The sequence below is a fragment of the Vidua macroura genome, chromosome Z (assembly GCF_024509145.1).
Source record: "Vidua macroura isolate BioBank_ID:100142 chromosome Z, ASM2450914v1, whole genome shotgun sequence".
Lineage (NCBI taxonomy): Eukaryota > Metazoa > Chordata > Aves > Passeriformes > Viduidae > Vidua > Vidua macroura.
This window is the reverse complement of record NC_071611.1, coordinates 22,219,327-22,240,345: the sequence shown is the minus strand read 5'-3', so window position 1 is coordinate 22,240,345 and position 21,019 is coordinate 22,219,327. Positions and strand designations below refer to the sequence as shown.

Sequence of the window (21,019 nt, the reverse complement as noted above, 5' to 3'; positions counted from 1 at the left end):
CTGGCAAAATAATATAAATAAATTATATAAATAAATATTATATATTTATACCTATCAAAGTAAAATTTAAAAGAGAAGTAAAATCTAAAAAGAGAATTTTTAGGAAACTTAGTACTTCTGTAATCTCTGCCATTGTTTCATTAGTACTGATCTGCAAATTATGATTAATACTTTGTGTTAGTCTTTTAAATGAAGGTCTGCATAAATAATAAATAATAATAACCTTGAGCTTAATTATGTTAATTTGATTTTTATTTACTATCATTAACCTTAAACTACATTAAATATATTTACAATTTAGGGTGTTTTTTTCCCTTATGTTGTGAATTTTATGATTATACATTATTTTAAATAATGTTAAAGAGAAATGCAGCACTTTTAAATTTCAGGTAAAGTCTTGAGTAAGGAAGTGTCAAAAATTATAGGATGTCTAGCTTCATTCATTGCACTGGTCAGGATTTGATTTGAAAGTTTCCTAAGAATATGATTTTATGTGGATATCATTAAATAATGACTATTCGTAACCAAATTATGATTTCCTTGATCATTCAAGGTAAAATATAGCAAATCAATCTGTTCAGTCCAATGGAGTTGTAGAATTATACTTTTGGGAATAGTATTGTAATTTGCGCATATATTATTTTAGCTGGACATAATGTAGTTGAAAACATTATGGACATATTCTTAGAAGCATAGAGAAGCATTCCCAAATATCTTGAAAATGCTAATCAGCCAGGGAATGGAGCCCAATCCACTTCAGTTTGCCTGAGTGATAGGTATGATATTGGTGTGGTCATCTAATATGAGCTGCATGTGATATGGTGGAAAGACACTCTCAGGGTGGAAAGGAAAAATGACACTGCCAGGTAGCAACCCTCACTATCCCTCAATAATTTAGAGATTTTAACTTTTTTTAAAAAATATGTTCTATATCCCCCCATGGCGAGGAATCTGCTGAGAGCTCACTGCTTCTACCTTTGCCCACAGATGGGAAGGCTTTGACTTCTCTCTAGCATGTATTTGGATTATAAATTCTGTGGAAAGATCATGATGAGGTGGAATACCATTGACAAAGGATGTGTCTTCCCCAGTCCAGTGATGTTGCTGTTACTAAAGTAGTTTAATTTTGTTTATACAAATTATATTGGTAAGATTGGACATTTTGGGCTATGTTATCTGTTAGAGTATATATATAGAGTCTTGCAAGGGCAAGTTTTTGGTTGTTAACACAGTCTGAAGCCTATGCTTTCACATACTCTTTGCTGTTGCTGCTTGGGCTAACTAAATAAGGGTTTGAAAAAGCTGAGAGGAACCTTGAGTTTGGATAAGTGTCCTCTCTCTGTAGTTGTTCATGCCAAAACATTTGGCCAGCAGGTATTGAAACACATGCTTACCATGTAGACCGTTCCAGTTCTGCTCTAGCTGTTAAAAATGTCAGTGTTTCTGTAAATCATGGATTGGAGAATTCTCAGTTTGATGGTCTTTTTCTCATGGACATAAATCAATGAGCAACCTAATTCAGTTTTACCCTGCGCTCTTATATCTCATTGGCTTCTATGAAGTAATTGTTTTGAATTCTTACTTTTTTTCTTTGTAATAGTTTGCAAGGAATGAAAAGGGAATAGGTGTGCCATGTCTCAAGAGACCATCCAAGAAACTGGGGTTGTGTGTGAATTCCTACAAAATACCTGCTCTTGCAGAACTGATTTAGAGTTAATGAATTAGTGTTAGTGGTTAAATTAAAATTTCATGTGTCCCTTAAAGGCATGAATGTGCTGCATGATTTTAAAAGTAGTTACATTCTAGATAGATACCAGTATTTTTTTCTTTTGGATGTGGGATTTCACTAAACATACAGGATTGCATGGTAATCCCTTTAATTGGTAATTTTAACATCAGCTTGGTATTTCAGAATGATTCTTAATGTTGTGGGCATACCTTGACTTGGCCTGCATTTAATGTTCTTCTAAGAGTCTCATAATATTTCTAATGCAAAGTCCTCTATTCAGTATTTTTTACATCTGCTAGCCAGTTCTCCCACAGGGGTTTTATTTTCTGGAAGAAAAGATTGTGTGACCTTACATTTAGCCTGCCAGACAAAAGATCTTCTGATAAAGAGAGTGTTGTAATGAGGAAATACTACCTTCCTTTCTTTCCTTGTTTATTGAAGGGGAGTTCCTTTGAAAAAATGAGGTGAATGAGGCTGAAAACTCTTATGTCCACCAGTGTAGATTCTGACAATCAAAAGATATTTTATAATGGTACAGAATGTGTAGGCTACACTTCGATTACACTGTGAGGGCTCTGTAACCACAGCAAATGTTCTCCTGTAAATTTCTAGTAGTAGATTTTGAGTAGGTTGTGTTCTGCTGCTCTGTGTTATTTGCGACTTCCTTTGAATTCAGCAACAAGCCTCCCTTCTGGTTGGACTTGTCTGGTCTCTTGGAGCTGGAGTGGTACAACTTAAGTTTTGGATGTCTGCCCATTGTTTGCTTTTTATCATCTTGTGTTGAGCTAATGAAGCATATTGCAGTAACGTAATTTGGTGTAAAATTTGTTCTCTCAAGGAAAATTCAGTTAAACTCTCTCTGCTTTTAGCAATTAAACTTTTAGCTACTTTTCATATCAACTCTTCCCTCAAGTCTCAAGTACTATTTGCAATCATGTTTTTCACAGTAAGTTGCTATGTATTTCTGTTAATATACTGCTCAGGACTGAGGTTTCTTGAGGCTCAGAAACTGTAGATTCAAAGTTTTGATTGCTATAATTTATATTATAGGCATTAATTGTGAAAAAATAGTTGATTTGTTTTTTGTTTTGCTGGAGTCCACTAATTGTGGGCTAGTTTCTTTTAACTGTCTTTTAGTCAGTGAAGCCACATATAACTGTACCTATCAAATAGTACTTTTTGAAACTTACAACATTATTTGCAATTCAAAGAGAGAGTAAAGAATTTTGTGCTTGTTGTTGGTGAGAAAAAAAATTAGGAATGGTGAATTTGAATAAAATTTGATCTCAGGGCAGCTTAGCAGGATTCTTAGTACATTGACAAGTAAAAGTCTACACTATGCCTTTGCTATTTAAGTGCTGCCTAAACTTATTTCTGAGAAATCAGAAAAATACTGTTCTTTCAGTACTGGTGAGTGTGCTAGATTGACTGTACAAAGCATATAACAACTGTAATAGGATAACTTTTAGATTGCTCTGAAGTTTCAGGGTGCTTAGTGGACATAATATACAAGACTCACCAGAAAAAAGAAATTAAATCTAACATTAGAGAGAAAGCTACATAGTATGGAAAATTATTGTTCTTTTTTTTTCTCAAGGCATTAAAAAAGTTCAGATGGTTGACTGAAAATATTTTGCTTTTTTAAAAATAGAGTAAGTATGTTTTTCCAATAATTAAACTGCTTCTGTGAATGATGAATTACCATTTATGTGAGAGGAATACCACAAATTGTACAAAGTTAGGATGTTGTATGTATTTACTGTATAGATGGTTTGTAAGTGAAAGATAAACCTATCTTCATGGAATCCTTCTAAAGTTATTTACTGCAATTTATTTTCATGTGTGCAGAATGAGCATTAACATAAGAAAAGTTTCCAGCAACAATATATTTCTCTAAAGGGTAAGAAAGTATGCCTAAATGTCCAAGTCCGCATTTATTCTAAATTATTTCACTTCAAAACAAATAAGGAAGACCCTGTAGCCCCTCCCACTGGAAAGCAGGTGAAAAACTTAGGCGGTGCATTTGGTTTTTGTGAAATCTCTCAGAACCTAGGAATGACATGATAAAAAATTCTAAAGCAAGTTTAAGTAGTATTAAATTTTGAAAAATATTACAAAGATTTCCTATTTGATTTAATGAAAAGATGTACACTTTTGCTTTTCTTGCCTTATTAGGGTTCTTTCCGAGCAGCTCTCAAGGATGTGATGCTTTTCTTCGCCACAAGATGACTTTGATTTCTCCGTCAATATTGAAAAAGTATGGAATTCCTTTTGACAAGGTACATTAATGTGTAGGCTACACTTTGATGCCCTCTCATGCATAATGGTGGCTTGGCAGGACAAATGTCACCACTCCAAACAATTACCCTACCTTCTTTTTCTCACACCTTTATGTACTGAGCAAGATACCATGGGCTCAGCTGCCCTGGCTGTATCCCCTCCCACCCTTCTTGTGCACCCCATCTTCCACACCGGTGGAATGATGTGGGGAGCAGAAAAGGCTGTGTAAGACATGCCCAGCATGAACTGGGACACCTCTGTGTTATCAATCCTCTTGGCAACAGAGGTGGGATAAAGACACAGATGTGTTTTATGCCTTTTTGGAGTATCACTTCACTTATCATGCTTAAGTCAACCTATGTGTAAAATTGAGGAAATGTAGGCATTTAGAATGATACTGCATGCCTTGGAAACCAAGCTTTTTTGAATAAATTACTCATAAAATAAGTAGTTTGTTTTCTGAATGATTTATTATCATATGGAAATGTTACTGCTGTGTTCAGTTTTTGTAATATATAGGTAAATATACTGATTCACTTCATAGCCTTGTGCTTTATCATGAAATGTCAGGTGAAACTTTCCAAGCTGGATGGTTTTATAACCATATTTATAATTTTGGATTTACAGAACATTACTTTGAACAGTATAATTTTGAGTGGTTGGTGTTTAAAGTAGCATATTGCAGAATGTCAGTATACTTTTTTTCAGTATGACACATTTGAGGTGGGGTAAGGGAGTTGATCTTTGTATTTTGGTGTCTTGATTATTCCTGTATTCTAATTTAAAGGATAATAATCCTCTAAAAAGGCGTGTGTGGGGAGAAGAAAGAAAAAAAGTGCTGCAAACAGTTAAATATTTAAGTTTGGTTCTATCACCTAGTCTTCGGAGGAAGCAGACTGTACCCAAGTGTAATTGTAATTAATGGGATTCAGTGAGAAAGTGAATATAGAGAACCAGGCTGTGATCTCTCATGGCTCAAAGTGATAGGAGTGGAAATGTGCTGAATGCTGATAAGTCAGCCTACGCCTACCAGGTGGCAGCTGAACTGCTGCTTGTTGTAATAGAACACCTGCTAGACTGTCAGCAGTGGGAGGGTGTATTGAGATAAATTTTGGAATCGTTAGCACTGAGAATAATCTTTCTTAAACATTCCCACAGAGATTGTTGAAGTGCTACAGTAACAGTTACAATATATGCAACTATATGTGCATTTGCATGCATATACTAAATATGAATCCACAAAAAATTTAACCATGCAAAATGCAAGATCCAGATTTTTTCTCTAGCCTTATTGGCTACTTTTCTTGTTTTCCTGTCTTTCCTTCATCCCTTAATACAATCAGAAATAGACCTCTTTGAAGTGCTAACACTGTGTGTTCTTGCATTGGGCAAAAAAGCACAAAAAGAATTTATAAAATGATAAAATAGCAATTTTGAAGGAGATAGTAAAAGCAGAAATTGAATGTAAGACACCTATACCAGTAGAAAGTTGAGGTTTAGGACATGACATTAAAAAGAAAAATATTTGAAGTTGTAAGTTTTAATTTTGGTGACTTTAAAATTTAACTCTTCCTTTTTGTGATTTAAGTCATAAGGTTATGCCCCTAAAAAGAGTCATATTTGTCCTTCCAGTTTTTCTTACTGTATTGCTTATGCAGAGCCTTGCCACACACTCAAAACACAACCTACTTTGACTCTGAGAAGTCTCCTTATTTCATTTCGTGTAATAAACAAGTGTGTATGTTGAACGGTCTTCAGTCACTGCTCAGATTATTTGCTTCATTTAAATAGATCTGTTTGCTTTTTAGTGGGTCTGTTGTCTGATGTGTGTTTCACATAAAATATGTATCAAACAGAACATGGAAGAATCTCCTTTAATTATTTACTTCTGTATAATCTACCTTATTAATTAACTCTTATCAGATAATTCAGAAGACAGTGTTTTGTTTCAAGTCTTTGAGTAGCCTGTCCTTAATAAAGTCTCTGGTGGTCTGACTTTTAGAGATTAAAGCTGTCACTGTGTGGAGAGAATATTAGTGACTAACAAGAAGTGCTGTCTCCTCTTTTCTCCATGTAGGAGAGCAGCAGTCCATCCTAGTGTAGGAGGATGAGATTTCTCTCCTGAAACAAAATAACCTGGCTAGTGATTTATGGTACCACACATTTTTTTGTGTGGTTTACTCTAAAAGCTTTTCAAGTCTGATGCATCTCTTAAAACTAGTTGGAATTTGGGTTACTTTTGTATATACAAAATATAATTACTGTGCAGTTTTAGGTTGGCTTTTCTTTTCCTTTTTTGTTTTCTGCTTTCTATAATATCTTACTGATCCAGTGGTCCTTGCACGTTTTCTTTTGGTTGTAGTCCTTTGAAATTACCCTTGCTCAATTTCTAAAACAATGTCAGAATTCAACTGTAGTCCAGCTTTTCATCTTTTGGAATTTCCTTTTATCCCACTTGTCCTCTAGTTATTTGGAATTCTTGTTACTAGTAGTGCCAGAGTGCTCCTGCTTTCTAAAATTTTGCCTAAAGAGAAAGAGGGGAAAGACAGTGGCAGCTTAAAATTTGTGTTTTAATAGCTTTATCTTGACACATTCTGCACAACATTTAGGCATGGTAAATTGTGGGTATTTTGATCCAGCCTATCTTTGCTTCCTCTCAGCCAGTAAGAATGATATCTTCTTCATACTGTCTTTTCTAGTTAATTCCAGGTTTTATTACCAGTCAACCTCTGCTCCAAGATTAACTTCTTTGAGTTCTTTCTGAATTTAAGCATTACACTTAGCTATGTATTTTGGAATAAAGAACATTGTCTCAGATATACTGTTTCTGTTTAAATTAAATCTCATCTCTGTACAAGGTAAAAAATTGATTTGTTTAGATAGTTATAAAGGTGTATGTAGTTTTCATTGCTATAGGACTAGAAATGCTTTGTAATGTGTTTCACTTTGAGGTTTTTTTTAAAGTTTATTTAATTTGACCTTTTAATTTTTTTTTTTTACTGTTACAGGTTACACAAGAGGCAGGAGAATTTATGATTACTTTCCCATATGGATACCATGCAGGGTTTAACCATGGATTTAATTGTGCAGAGTCAACAAACTTTGCCACCGTTCGATGGATTGATTATGGAAAAGCAGCAAAATTGGTAAGTAAGCAGAAAATTGATGTGTAATGAAATATTTCCTGTGATTATTTCTTTGTGAGAATCTCAGGAAGGTGATGAGAAAGGTATTAGATCAGATAATACATCAAGGTGCCATTCAAATTTAATTTATAGTTATTTTAATAGTAGGTATTATACTTCCAGCAATATATATTCCTATCAGTAGTTGGTTTTGTTTGCAGCTTAATGTATTTATTATTCTTCAAAACTACTTCTGTTTGTGGATATATTTAAGCCGAAGCTTCATACACTGAGGTTAATATTTGTGAAGACAACAGACTTCTGTTCTTAAATCTCCTTTAAACTTTACTGTTTGTGAAAGCACGACTAGGAATTTTGATAGAAATATGATAGAAAGAAACATAAATAGTGAAACTTCAAATAAAGTTTAAAGAAACATGTTCAATTTGTCTCATCATAAATCTGATCAGAAAACTTGTAGTACAAGATAATAAAGCAACTGTTTGAGGTGTGTATAACTGAAAATATTTTAGGCTGAAATCTTGTTCTGTGGTGTGCATGCCTTCCTTTTTTTGTGTACAGCATAAAATCATAGAATCTGTGATGTTACAAAAAAATTCCAACATCACTCTGTCCAACCTTTGACTGAAGACCAATGTATCAACTAAATCAAAGCACTAAGTGCCACATCTGGTCATTTCTTGAATGCATCAAGGGACGGTGACTCCATTGCTTCCCTGGGCTGTTCTTCCAATGCCTGACCACCCTTTTGGTGAAAAATTCTTCCTGATGTCCAGCTGAACCTTCCCTCGTGCAGCTTGAGCCTGTGTTTTCTCATCCTATCATTTGTTCAGTGGGAGAAAAAACTAACCTCCACCTCACTACAACCTCCTTTCAGGGAGTTGTAGAGAGTGATAAGGTCCCCATTGAGCCTCCTTTTCTCCAGGCTAAAACAACCTCAGCACTGTCAACCACTCCTCACAGTACTCGAAAGCCTTTACCAACTTCATTGCCCTTCTCTGATCTCACTCCAGTGTTTCAATGTCTTTCCTGTAGTGAGGAGCCCAGAATTGCACAAAGGATTTTAAATGAGGTCTCGTGGGAGCAATCCCTGCCCTGGTCCCTGGTTTGCTGGCCACACTATTGCTGGTACAGGCCAGGATGCCATTGGCTTCCTTGGCCACCTGGGCACTGCTGGCTCATGTTCAGCTGCTGTCACCAGCACCCCCAGGGCCTTTTCCTGTGGGCAGCTCTGCAGCCACTCTGCCCTAGCCTGTGGCACTGCCTGGGGTTGTTGTGACCCAAGGCAGGACCCAGCACTGAGCCTTGTTGAACCTCACACCACTGGCCTTGGCCCATGATCCAGCCTGTCCAGATCCCTCTGCAGAGCCTTCCTACCCTCCAGCAGATCAGCACTCCCACCCAGCTTGGTGTCCTCTGCAATCTGACTGAGGGTGCACTCAATCTCCTTGTCTAGATAATTGATAAAGCTATTAAAACAAAAGTGGCCCCAGTACTGTGCTCTGGGGAACACCAGTTGTTAATGACCATCATCTGGATGTAACTCCAATCACCACCATTCTTTGTCCCAGCCATACAGATGATTTTTTGCTCAGTGAACAGTGTGTCTATCCAAGACATGAGCTGCTAGTTTCTCCAGGAGAATGTTGTGAGAGGCAATATCATAGGCTTTGCTGAAGTCCAGGAAGACAATATCAATAGCTTTTCCCATGTCTAAGTCCATGGATGCTCATTAGAGGAGGTCATGTTGGTCAAGCAGGACCTGCCTTCTACAAACCCCTGCTGGCTGGGCCTAGTGTCCCTAGTTGTCCTCTATGTGCTGTGTGATCATAATTAAGATAATCTGTCCAATGATCTTTCATGTCACTGAGGTCAGGCTGACAGGCCTGTAGTTCTTCAACGCTTCTTTTTGATGGGCATGACACTGGCCAACCTCTGGGCCTCTGGGACCTCCCCAGGACTGGTGAAAAATGATGGAGAGCAGCTTGGTGAGCTCTTCCACCAGCTCCCTCACACTCCTGTGGGTAAATCCCATTTAGCTTCATAGACTAAATTAGTGTCTAAGTGGCATAGCAAGCCAGTAACAACTTTCTCCTGGGTTACAGGGGATCTATTCTCCTCCCTGTCCCTGTCTACCAGCTCAGGGGGCTAGTTGCTGTGGGGACACTTTCTGACTGAGGCAAAGAAGGCATTAAGTACTTCGGCCTTTTCTTTAGCCTGGGTGACAGTGTTCTCCCCTGCCTCCAGTATAGCACGGAGATTTTCCTTGGCTCTCCTCTTTTGTAAAAACACTTTCTATTGTCTTTCACAGCAGTGGCCAGTTGTAGTTAACTTTCACCTTTCTAGTTTTCTCTCTACATGACCTCATTACATCCTTATACTCTTCAAGAGGTGCCTGCCACCTTTTCCAAAGGTCATAAACTCTTTTCCTTTTCACTGAGCTCCTGTGAAAGCTCCCTGTTCAAGCAGGCCACCTTCTTCCCCACCATCTTGTCTTTCAACCCATAGGGATGCTCCTGAGCCTTCAGGACTGTGCAGGAGACTCTCCAAACCAGTGTTCTGAATAGGCCAGAGTTGGCCCTCCAGATGTCCAAAATGAAGGTTCTATTGACCCCTTTCCTTACTTTACCAAGAATTAAAAACCCTTATCGTTGTGCCTAAGACAATCTCCCTCCACCACATCTCCCACCAGCCTTTCTCTATTTGTAAACTGCAGGTCTAGCAGGACCTCATTCCTGGTAGGCTCTTACCAGCTCTGTCAGGAAGTTACTTTCCATGCATTCCAGGAACTTCATAGAGTGCCTCCTTTCTGCTGTGTTGATTTCCAGTAGCTATTTGTCAAGTTAAAACCTCTTACAAGAACAAGGTCCAGCGGTCATGAGATTTCTTCTCCCAGCTTCTCCCGGAATATTTTGTCTACTTTTTCATCCTGGTTGGGTGGTCTAAAGTAGACTTCTATCATGATGTTTGTGTTGTTAGCCCCCTGAGTCTTACCCACAGTTGTACAACCCTATCATCACCTTGAGCTCTATGCAGTCAAAATACTCCCTAATGCAGAGAATCATTGCACTGCCTCTACTTCCTCCCTTGTACATTCTGAAAGCTTGTAGCCATCCACTGATGGATGTACAAGTAATTAAGTAAATACAGAAAATCAAAAAAAGTGGGCAATTAATTCAGCAGAAGTTTTTACTGTTTTTCAGTATTCTCTGATTTTAATAATTGTTAAAGCTTATATAAGTCTTAGTTTGTATGATTCAGAAGAAGTTTCAGTTGGAGGCATTTTCTTCATTGACTTGTTCGTAACTGGAAAAAACCTTTCCAGTAGAAACCTCCTTAAAATATTAGTTAGTGCAATGATACGAAGTAAAGGGCAAAATCAGCTGTGCTGGTTTAATAGCCTAGTAAAGAGAGTGAACTCTTAATAGACACTGGAGACTGAGAAACACCTTCATGAGAAAGTTCTCAAAAAGTACTGAAAATGTCTAAAGGCATCTAACTTTCAGACAGGTCTCTTACCTTTAGTAGGAAAGTTGTGTTTTTAATAGCCAACAGGTAAGGTTGTACTATAAAGTTAATCTTAAACTCTAAAATGCATTTGACAACCTATGCATTTGATAACTTGAAATTTCTAGGAATAATACAATGTAACAAAGTCAAGGTAATACAAAACACAAAGTCAAGGGAACCATGGCTGCATGAGAGTTGAATGTGGCAGGTGGAACTGACTTGGATTTTAAAAGATTTGAATGTCATGGAAGCTCTAAAATTAATTCAGCCGAACTTCAAGAATGGCAGACTGCATCTTCAGATGTAGCAAAGCTGAGCTGGTCCTACCTGCAGGTATCTCCCTGTCACTGTACTGGCTTCATATTTCTTACATTTTTAAAAAGTAGTCTACTATTTGGTCTATAGCTTCCTCCAGTACAAACTCTTAAATGTTTTATGTCTCCAGTATGCATCTCTATTATTGTATTATACTGTAAATTTAATGTCATCTTTAAATTCAGTGGAGTTAGATCATTATAAAGCTAGTGTAGTTGTGTTTCTTTATGCCACCCCAAAAGTGCTACTGAAATTCTGAAATTTTAGCTAGGAAGTCTTTGCATATACACTCTAAATATTTTGTCAAAATTCTCTAGTGTATGGATGAAACCTTTATCTTAGGGCACTAAATTCTGTGATTGGTGGCTATAGCACATAGGAGCAGTGTTGTGCATATATAATACAAGAAATTAAAGTATTTCTCTGGTGTCTACAGTTAAATTGAAATGCCTACAAGTTTCAAAGATGTGGGAGCAATAATAACTAATCTCCCTCTACAGAGAAATCTTAGATACCATTGTCAAATATGAACTGCAGTTTCTTTGGCAAATGGTCAGCGTCCTTAAAGTTATTTGCTTAATTCTTATCACTTATTACCACAAGAATGAGAATCAAAATTTACTTTTCTTCTCTTTTCTAAATGAAAAAGAACATGCTAGAATGTACTGATGGTAGGATATTTTTAAATGGAATTGTATATGAAGAAGAGAACTAAAGGAAGTGTGGTGAACTAGTTCTCCCTAAAACTTACTGGTATTTGTTTATGGCATAGAAATAGGGTAAACAAGACAAACAGAGGAAATATTAAAAAATCATAAAATTATTTACATTGGAAAAGACCTTTGAGATCTTTGAGTCCAGCTGTTTAACTCAGCATTGCCAAGGTAACCACTAAACCATTCCTAAAGGGTCACATCCACAGGTCTTTTAAATACCTTCAGGGTGGTGACACGGCCATGTCCCTGGGAAGCCTGGCCAATGCCTGACAACCCTTTCCATGAGGAAACGTGTCCTAATACCTTATCTAAACCTCCCCTGGTGCTACTTGAGAGAAAAGCCCAACCCTCACCTCACTTTCAGGCAGTGCTAGAGAAGGGAGGTCTTCCCTTATGACAAATTATCTGACAGGATTTTCTTGGTACCACTGCATTACCACTAGCTGAAACAGTTACTCTGAACAAAAAAATGACTTCTGCTTAGTGAAACAACATCAGATCAATCTTTCTGAATGAATTCTGGTAAACTAAATGTTAAAGTTCAAAACCTGGTATTTAAGACTACCACTTAGAACTGTCTGTGCAAGTATTGGCATAGACCTCTGTGAACACAACTAGCTGAATTTCTGCAGCTTTTCCATCTAGTGTTAAGGTACATGGCAAATGCCGACAATTAGCTCAACAGCCTGGCTTTTATCTTCTCTCCCCTTCAACATTTGCAGTAGCCTTCACTTTACATGACTTCTCATTCACATGCACAGATGCAGACCTAAATTGCATGTTTATCAGTGGATGCTTATAAGAAAATGCATGTATATCACTTTGGCTTAAACTTATTTTAAACGTTCTTTTTTAAACTGCTAATAGTCCTAACAAAGAAAGGGGAAGACACCAAAGTAATAGCAATAAATCTTAGCTCAGAATTTATGGCCTCAGTTGATATCTGCCAGCCTTTCATTCTGGATTGCTCTCGACATAGGCAGTTCTATCAGTGGGCAACTCCCTTGCCAGAAAAGTATTATGTGAGCATTCAAGTTTGACACTGTTTCAGTGCTGCACAGATGCTAGCTAAGAGGGAGGAGCTCCACAGCAAGTTACAGGATGCCCAAGGAAGTTATAGGATACTGCTGCACATTAGTAATCATCCCCTCAGCTTCAGAGGGTAGTGTTGGCAGCTTCTGAGGCAAGTGGAGCAAAAAAGTACCCACATTGTTTGAGGACTATATGAGGGCCATTCAGGTTGGATTTGTTACAGGGACAAAAGATAAATTCAAGTAAAATTGCATTGTTGTCCTTCTAATAAGTATTCCTCTGTATATGATACCTTCATAGGGAAAAAAAATTATTACATGCTTTTGGTTTAATAAATGTATGAAAGTGTTAACTTAATTAATATGCTTTTTATTCACAGTCATTTTATGAATAGCTCTGGAAGGTAAAACAAGATTAGGGAATCTTAATTAAAAACAAAAATCCAAATGAACTGCAGAAGCATAATCAATACAAATTACATTAAGCAAATTTAATTAAAGGCAGTCACATTAAATTTATTCTAGTTGGATTCAAAGCTTTTCCAAGTCAAACTGTTTTGTAACAATTTTACAAGCAGCACAGCAGTCAGTAAAATTCCACATTATTCTAAATTAGCCATTATGTGCTAGACACATCATTTTTATGAAACAAAGTACTGATTAGGTTACATATTGGAGTTCAGCAACAAAGTCAGGGTAAGAAAAATCCACTTCACTCTCTAGACTTATTCCATACACAGTTAATACACTATTGCTGTCCACTTGATTCTGCAGACCCATGTTCAAAAGCAATCAAACAGTTTCATCCAAGTTATCATCTCTCTCCACTCGCAAGACAAGTACTTGATGAGTACATGGCAGAATACCTGGCTCACAGAAAATATGAATCTGCCTACAAAAAAACAAATAACATTTCTCCTACAAGGTGCAGACTCAAAGAAATGCTGGAGACTACCAGGACCCAATGATAGTCATTATTAACACTAAAGTTCTGTTTGAAATTAAATATAATTTGCTTTTTAGAGATGGTGAATTATGCTCACTGTCTGTCAATAGGGCACGAATATTCTCAGCAGTTTCCAAAAGTCAGAAATAGAAAAATTTGGTTAACTGCAGAATCCTGTCAAAATACATTTCTGTGAAGGTAGCTCAAAAAATAAAAATTTTAAAAATCCTTATTTTTTACAAAGTTAGCGCTTCATTTACCTGCTGAAAGAACAGTTTTTCTTCAATTTATTTCCATATTCTACCCCTCACAAAACCATGAAATTCACAGGCACGATGTTTCAAAGTTTTGTTAATCTAAAAAACCCTCTGAACTAAAACTCAATTACCCCAATAAAACAATTAAAGCAAGGAAGTTGTAATTCTGAATATCAGATTCAATAACTGCAGCCTTTATAAGACTGAGAGGCAGCTTCTTTTAAAAAGTCTGACAGACCAGGTTGCCAAGATCAAGCAACAAAGCAACAAAACTTGCCAACACCATTAAAAAAAGACCGCAAAGATCTTTCAGTTACAGCCACCAGAGACCCATAACAGAGTTTAATCTTTTCTGGGCAGAAGATCCTATAATAACAAAGAAAAAGTGAAGATTGATTTAATATTTATAGCTAAAATGTGTACCTTGGTATATCTCTGATTTGTTTCTAAGCTTAATAAACAAATATTGAAATTATTTAATACTGAATATATATAAAATATTTTTATTATATAATTTTATTTTTAATATATATGTATATGTGCCACAGTGGTAATGCCTAACTGGTTAAAAGTTTGTCAGTCTGCTTCCCTCCAGCAATACATGGGGAACTGCTGTATTTCAGATTCCAAAAATCTACGGTAAAGATCTACTGTAAAGATTAGAAAACTTTTTGTAGGTTCTTCCTTTCAAGAAGAACCTTTCTGATTTGGCCATCAGAAACTAATAAATATTACTAACAAGTTTCCACCTTTTGAGTGTAGAACCTTTTTTTGTTGTAATCAAAACTATGTGCATGAGGGAAAGGGGACAAATATGGCAAGGCAAGCCATTTATGTGCTCAGCATTGCTGCTAATATTGCAAATACTGTATATAATGATGCCTTACTGAAATCCGCTAAATTAAGATTGTGCATCACCTCTTTATTTAGATATATTCACTAGTGCTAACTCCTTCTGATCACTTTGCAAGCAGGGGACAGGGGGAATTCAAATATTCAAATAATTTCCTAAAAACACACCAGTGATACTGTCTTTTATGGCATGCTTTCAACTGTTTGGTTTGGTTTGTTCCATGGAACATTCAGGACTTGGAGATCATAAACAGAAAAACTATGAAACTGTCTTGTTTCAAAAATACTATCAAGCATTCAGTTGAGTCATATACAAGGAATTGCTGATGACCGTTCTACCTTTAAACACAAATTTTTACATTAATTTGGCATTTTCTTTTTTTAAATGTTAAGAGAACTGCTTTGTAACAATTACAAACAAACCAATGATTTTGTAAAGAAAACTACTTTTATAAGGAAGAATTCAATTAGAATGCTCTTGAAACACAAATTTTCTAATATAAACCATAATATAAACATAATATAACCTTTAAATAGTGACAAGTAAAATGCATACAATTTTTTAACTGCTACTGTAAAGTGAATTATGAGAAGAAAAGTCCTGTAAACAAACACACCTGTGCTGAGTCCCTAATTCTTACCTTCATTTACCAGGTGATGTATGAAACAATCGGAAAACAAACTGCCTTGTTCAGAATTTGACATAAGTTTAGCAAGGATTATAGGGTGTAGATGTGTGAGAAATAAGTGGTTGTGAATAGCAATAAGAATATACAAGGGGCCATATCCAACCACTGCTTTATTAAGGCACCAGCAATTACACTTTATTTAATTATGCAGAATATAGACCTTTACTAAAAACAAGGACTTTACTGATAACTTAATTCTAACTTACTTATTTCTAGCCAAACTCTATGAAAACTTCATTTTTAAATGTGCCTGCTACAGCTTCAGAAGAAACCTCAAAATTTGTCCTCTCCAGATGTGGACCAAGACCAAGAGTTGGGTTTTAAAGGCACAAACATCCCAAACTCTCATAGCATTTCTGCTTTAAGAAAAAAGTCCAATATCTGATTATTGTGCTGAAGTCCAGCCTAAAATTAAAAAAACCCCAAAAAACCAAAAAAAACCCAAAAAAACAAAAAAAAACCAACAAAAAACCAAAACAAAACAAAAAAACCCACCAAAAAACTACAAGTCAACAAAACACTTCTGATTTTGTATTAATTTAAATATTTCACTTTTAATATCCTACTTATTCTTGTTCAGGGTATTAAACAACACTTGACACCACTTCTTGTATGAAATTAAATTCATGATGCAGGCAGGTATTTCTTTGAGATTAATCTGTCAGGACACAGGTAAAAAATATTTATCTTCTATAGACAATTGTAATCAAATAGAAAGCGCACTGAAATAGCAAGCACAGAAATTCTACGTACACCTCCCTCTTTTCAATCCTTTAGATGTCTCACTTTTCCCAAGACCACACTTTCAGTGACTCAAGAACCCATGTCTGTTTCCTTCACTACTTTTTCTCTCTCTCAATTTCATAGGTCCTGCATCTTTTCCATTAACGCTCTTCCTCTGTTTTGGGGTAGAGGATTGTCTGAAATGTGAGTTGAAGATAGTTGCTCCTATGCAGGTCTAGTCATATGATGTAGCTTACAATTGGTTTCATCTTTATTCACAGCTTCTCTATCTTAAGTGAAGGGTATATTCCCTATCTCAAAATTTGAAATTTAGCCAAACCCACAATTTAAGTTCATTTGAATAAAAATCTAAAAATAAAATCCTGTGTAATTTGTTCACAACATTACTTGACCAAGTCAGCTTTCAGTTAAACCAGTGTAACACTGAAGTCAACTCAAACTGTAAATACCAATAATCATATCAAGCAAAATGAGAACTCTTACTCCCTGCAAACCCTAGCACATAATATCTCTAACATCATTATTATATTTTTGCAGCTATATTCCATGTAGGGCAACCCCATTTCAACACTTCCATTTTTTTACTTTTTGTTGTTGTCATCCTGATGCCACATGTGATAAAAATGTCACTAAACATTTATTTTTAGAAACATTCAGTATTTTTTCAAAAATCTGACCTTTATCACAATGCCCTTAGTATTTCTTTAACACCCTTTTCCAGGACAAAAGCATTTTAGTAATTCCACTACCTCCAAGTAGTTTACTTTATAATCACAGATACAACAGACACGTGATAAGCAGATTTTAAGTCGGGTATCTGTGTTTGTTATACCATGCTTCTTGAAGGTTTTCTATTTATGGCAAGATTTTGCCTCTCTGAAATAAAAAAGTCTCTTTTCTCTGCCCATCATGATACTTGTATAAAATATAGTAACTCTGACAATGAAACTTTATTTTTTTTTCCAGTGTGACTGACTGAAAACACTCTTTCTTTACTTTATTCACAGCAAGATCTAACACGTTATTTCTTTATCCTCTTCTTATCACCTCTTTGAAACTATACTCACACTTAAAGGGAATCAGACATGAAGTAAGAATAGATGTAAGAATCACTTCTGGCCAAGGTAGAATTCTCTACAGTTTCTATGTCCATGGAATTTCTTCAGCAAAACTTCAATATAACATGAAGTCACCTCTACATATATATCTCATCCACACAAAAAAGAAATGTAACTATGAATAATTTTGTGACGCTTTTGCCAGAATGTATTGTATGTAGACTCACTCAAACCACCCTACCCACTCAAACAGCTATCCAATAAGGCTCACAGAACATCAGCATTACCTAGCACATTGTTTTGTATCACAGTGTAATTTTAAATTTCAGCGTTAAAACTAATTTAAATCATCTGAATTGAAATATTTCATTCATACATATAAAGAACACAGAAACCGAAAAGTAATGTGATTTACAAGAAAGTACTGGAATAATTTTTAACTTCAGAAACATCTGCCAAATTATTAACTTACATTCTGTTTCAAAGACATTCAATAGACATACTAAATGTCACCTATCTGGATTTTTTTAGTAAAATCTTGTACAATCTTAGAGTATGAGACAGATTCTTATATACTAAATAACAACTTAATGGCTGATACACTAATCCCAGTATATTAATACCCTGTAACCACCCACATAAAAAGGGGAGAAGAACACAGAGAAGGGGATGTTGTGACGTTACTTTATTGTAAACTTCCCCTGTAAGAGTAAATTTTTAGTTTTCCTCAATCCACTGGAAACAAAAACGTATAAAGGTTACATTTCTTCTCTACATGTATCATAGGTTCATCCCACAGCATTCATACTAATGCATCAAAATATCTAGACCTCTGTCTTTCTTATATATTGTGATTGTTCTCAACAAACCTTGAAAACGCCACTGAAACACTGCATTTACTGAACTATATTAACATATTCAACATAAGTAACTTCATTGGAGTAATTTGGAAATTCCAGCTATAAGCACAAGGTGAACAAGATAAATTATCTTTTTATTTTCAATTCAGATGTTTGCTGGACATTTCAAATTGGAATGCCTTCTAGAAGCAGGCACTGTTCTAGCTTAGAGCAAACTATGGTTTTTTACATATAAAATGCATAAAAATATATGAAACTTCAGTTCAAAATTTTCCCTCAGAATTCCAAGAACATAGGATGTGACATGGCAAAAGTGAGATCAGGTGATTTTTTAAGACCCAAAAGATAGTAATTTATCAGATACGGTTGTTGAACATATGAGAACATATTGCATACAGAGAACAAACAGAGAGTCAGTCTTAACTACACTTATTTGATCACATTAGTTACAAATGAGTTATAAATTAGTTATAAAAGAATGAAGTAACTTATTTCACTCTCAGGATGAATGCAAGGTCTACTCATGACCCATATGGAAGTGCACTCTTTCAAAAACTTTAATGTGGAGTTTTTGTGTTAATATTTTGTCTGAATCAAGAGGTGACTCTGCATATTATCAGAAAAAGATAACACCTCCAAGGTGATTAATTCTACCTTTTCTTGCAACAACGTAAAGGTTGTTTACACTTCCGGCAGAAAGGCAAACCTTAAAAACTGAATACAACCACACTAGCACTAAGATCTTAATTCAATTTTTTTGCTATAAAACATTTCAGAAATTATTTCTCCTCCTCTTTGAAAAGCATAGTAGTATGTTTTGTTGTGGGTTTTATCCAAAATTAAACCAGTGCAAGTTGGACAGTTCATTTAAGACCCTTTTCAAGACTTTCAAAGATTAATAATTTCTAACTAGTATGAACAAGTTCTATTCATTCAAGTAGCAAGCACAATGGGGAGACTAAGCATGCAGCTGAGGCATTTGCCTGTGTTCAGCTCCTGTTTCACATATCTGCTAGGCTACATAAGCTCACTGGTACTAGAAGTAATGCCTACACTTTATTTACCCTGGTGTAGTTACTGCAGGATGTGAGTATATAATTTATTTCACTTCATTCATAGACGCTTTCTCTACTACTCTAAGTCAAGGATTTTGAATTGTGCATTTATATTTTATTTAATGTTTTCTTTCAGAAACAGGAAATAAATCATGTGTTTCAAATCTATGATACTGCTACTCTTCTTAGAAATTTTTAGATAATATTCCCTAGACCCTCAGAAGAACAGAGAAAATTGCAAGTACATGCTTATCTCTACAATGTTTGGCCTGAGCCAAACTAGCAATTCCTATAGTTGGTACTACTACAGTACCAACTGCAGGACCAGCAGAGGTGTGGATGGTCCTAGTACACACATTAGTTAACCAAGTGAAAGTCATCCTTATACAAAGTTTTATCTCTATATACAGAAGAGATGAAAAAGGAAAAAAAAATATGAAAGAAAAAGCAATCAAACAGAACCCACTAACAAACAAAACAATAAAAGATAAATTTGAGTTCCAAACTGTGTCAAAGACAACTGAAACTGCATGGAGGAACACAGCAGAATGGTTTCTAGTATCTTGAACTCCCTGATGGTTCAAATGCAGACTTAAAATGGTTCTAAATTAAATAAATGAATGAAGGTATGTAACTAGCACTACTAGCAGTATTTGAAGATTTTGCTTTATAAGAAGAAAGGTTAGGGGCTGGCGGTTTTAAGAGAACTTAACCCTGACATTTAAGTCACCTTTTGACCTATCACAATAGGTCACCACCCAGTGCCAAAATGCTAAATTAATCTAGCAAGGCTAGAGAACTGACTTCCTCTCAGAATACAAGAATGCAGTTAAATTTTAAGAATGAGTTTTACATTTGCAAAGGGTATAAATAAAAGGAATACAATGACAGGTGACTCAGTTCAATTGCCCTGGCATGCACTGACACCTGAACCACATTCTGGTACATATGATGTCTGATTGAGCTCTAAATATTACACTGGATTCCTGAGATTTATATTCTTCTGCCTAGACAGAGGAAGGAGAAATATCTGAGATGGTGTCAGACACCTGTGTTTCAGCAGCTGATTCAAACCCAAAGAACCTTTTTGTGAATCCCATATTTATGAAAACAATTTCTTAGTTAAATTCTACTTTCTTTAAAAACCTTGAATGAAAATAATCTCTCTCTAAAGGCTATGACATTAATTTAGAGACAGAAATTTACAGAGTAGCAAAACTTCTTCCTCAGCAAATTGAGGATAAATATAATCTGCATTCTCACAGAAAGTAAGGAAAGGCAAACTGTATTGATTTACTCAAAATTTTAAATAAATTATACCTGAAAAGGCAAGTTTATTGTAAATTACTGACTTTTTCCTTAAAAAGAGAAACCTTGTTAAATGAAAGTTGCTATAAAATAAAAACTTCTTAACATCCACCAAGTATGCCAGCTTGGTACATTTTTACTTTGATAAGTGGAACCTCTTGGATAACACTTAGGGGAAAAAAAGAAACATTAGATTCCATCATTTCCACTCACTCGCAGTTGTCAGAATGTGCTCCAGCATTTAAAATGTTACTGTACAGAATTCTCCTCTCCTTACTTCATCAAAACTGCATGTAAGAAAGAAGTGGTAGTATTTTTGGTTCAACTTTTATTTAATAAACAGTGCAGCAGCTTGCATGAGAGCCTTGTGCCAGAAATATACATGCATAATGCTACTTACACGTACTTTATATCACACAGAAAAAAGTTGTGCTATACTTTTGAAAAAGATTCATGAGAATACAGTAGAATTTCAGAACCACAGAATACACTACACATCACAGACATCAGTACTTGCACATAA

At 35.6% G+C, this 21,019-nt stretch overlaps 1 protein-coding gene across 10 annotated transcripts in view; it reads left to right on the top strand.

Moving 5' to 3' along the window:
- KDM4C (lysine demethylase 4C) overlaps positions 1-21,019 on the top strand; it is a 255,205-nt gene that overhangs the window by 43,482 nt on the left and 190,704 nt on the right. For 7 of the 10 annotated variants that reach the window (XR_008441497.1, XM_054004325.1, XM_054004330.1 and 4 more), the window contains 2 exons: positions 3,905-4,008; positions 7,018-7,155. Coding sequence is in view for 8 of the 10 variants with exons in the window: in XM_054004325.1 (XP_053860300.1) it covers positions 3,905-4,008; positions 7,018-7,155 (242 nt within the window). In the remaining 2 variants the exon portion in view is untranslated. Of the gene's footprint in view, positions 1-3,904; positions 4,009-7,017; positions 7,156-15,687; positions 15,831-21,019 lie in introns of those variants that run through there. The other 3 variants (XM_054004332.1, XM_054004333.1, XM_054004334.1) reach the window with 3 other exon arrangements.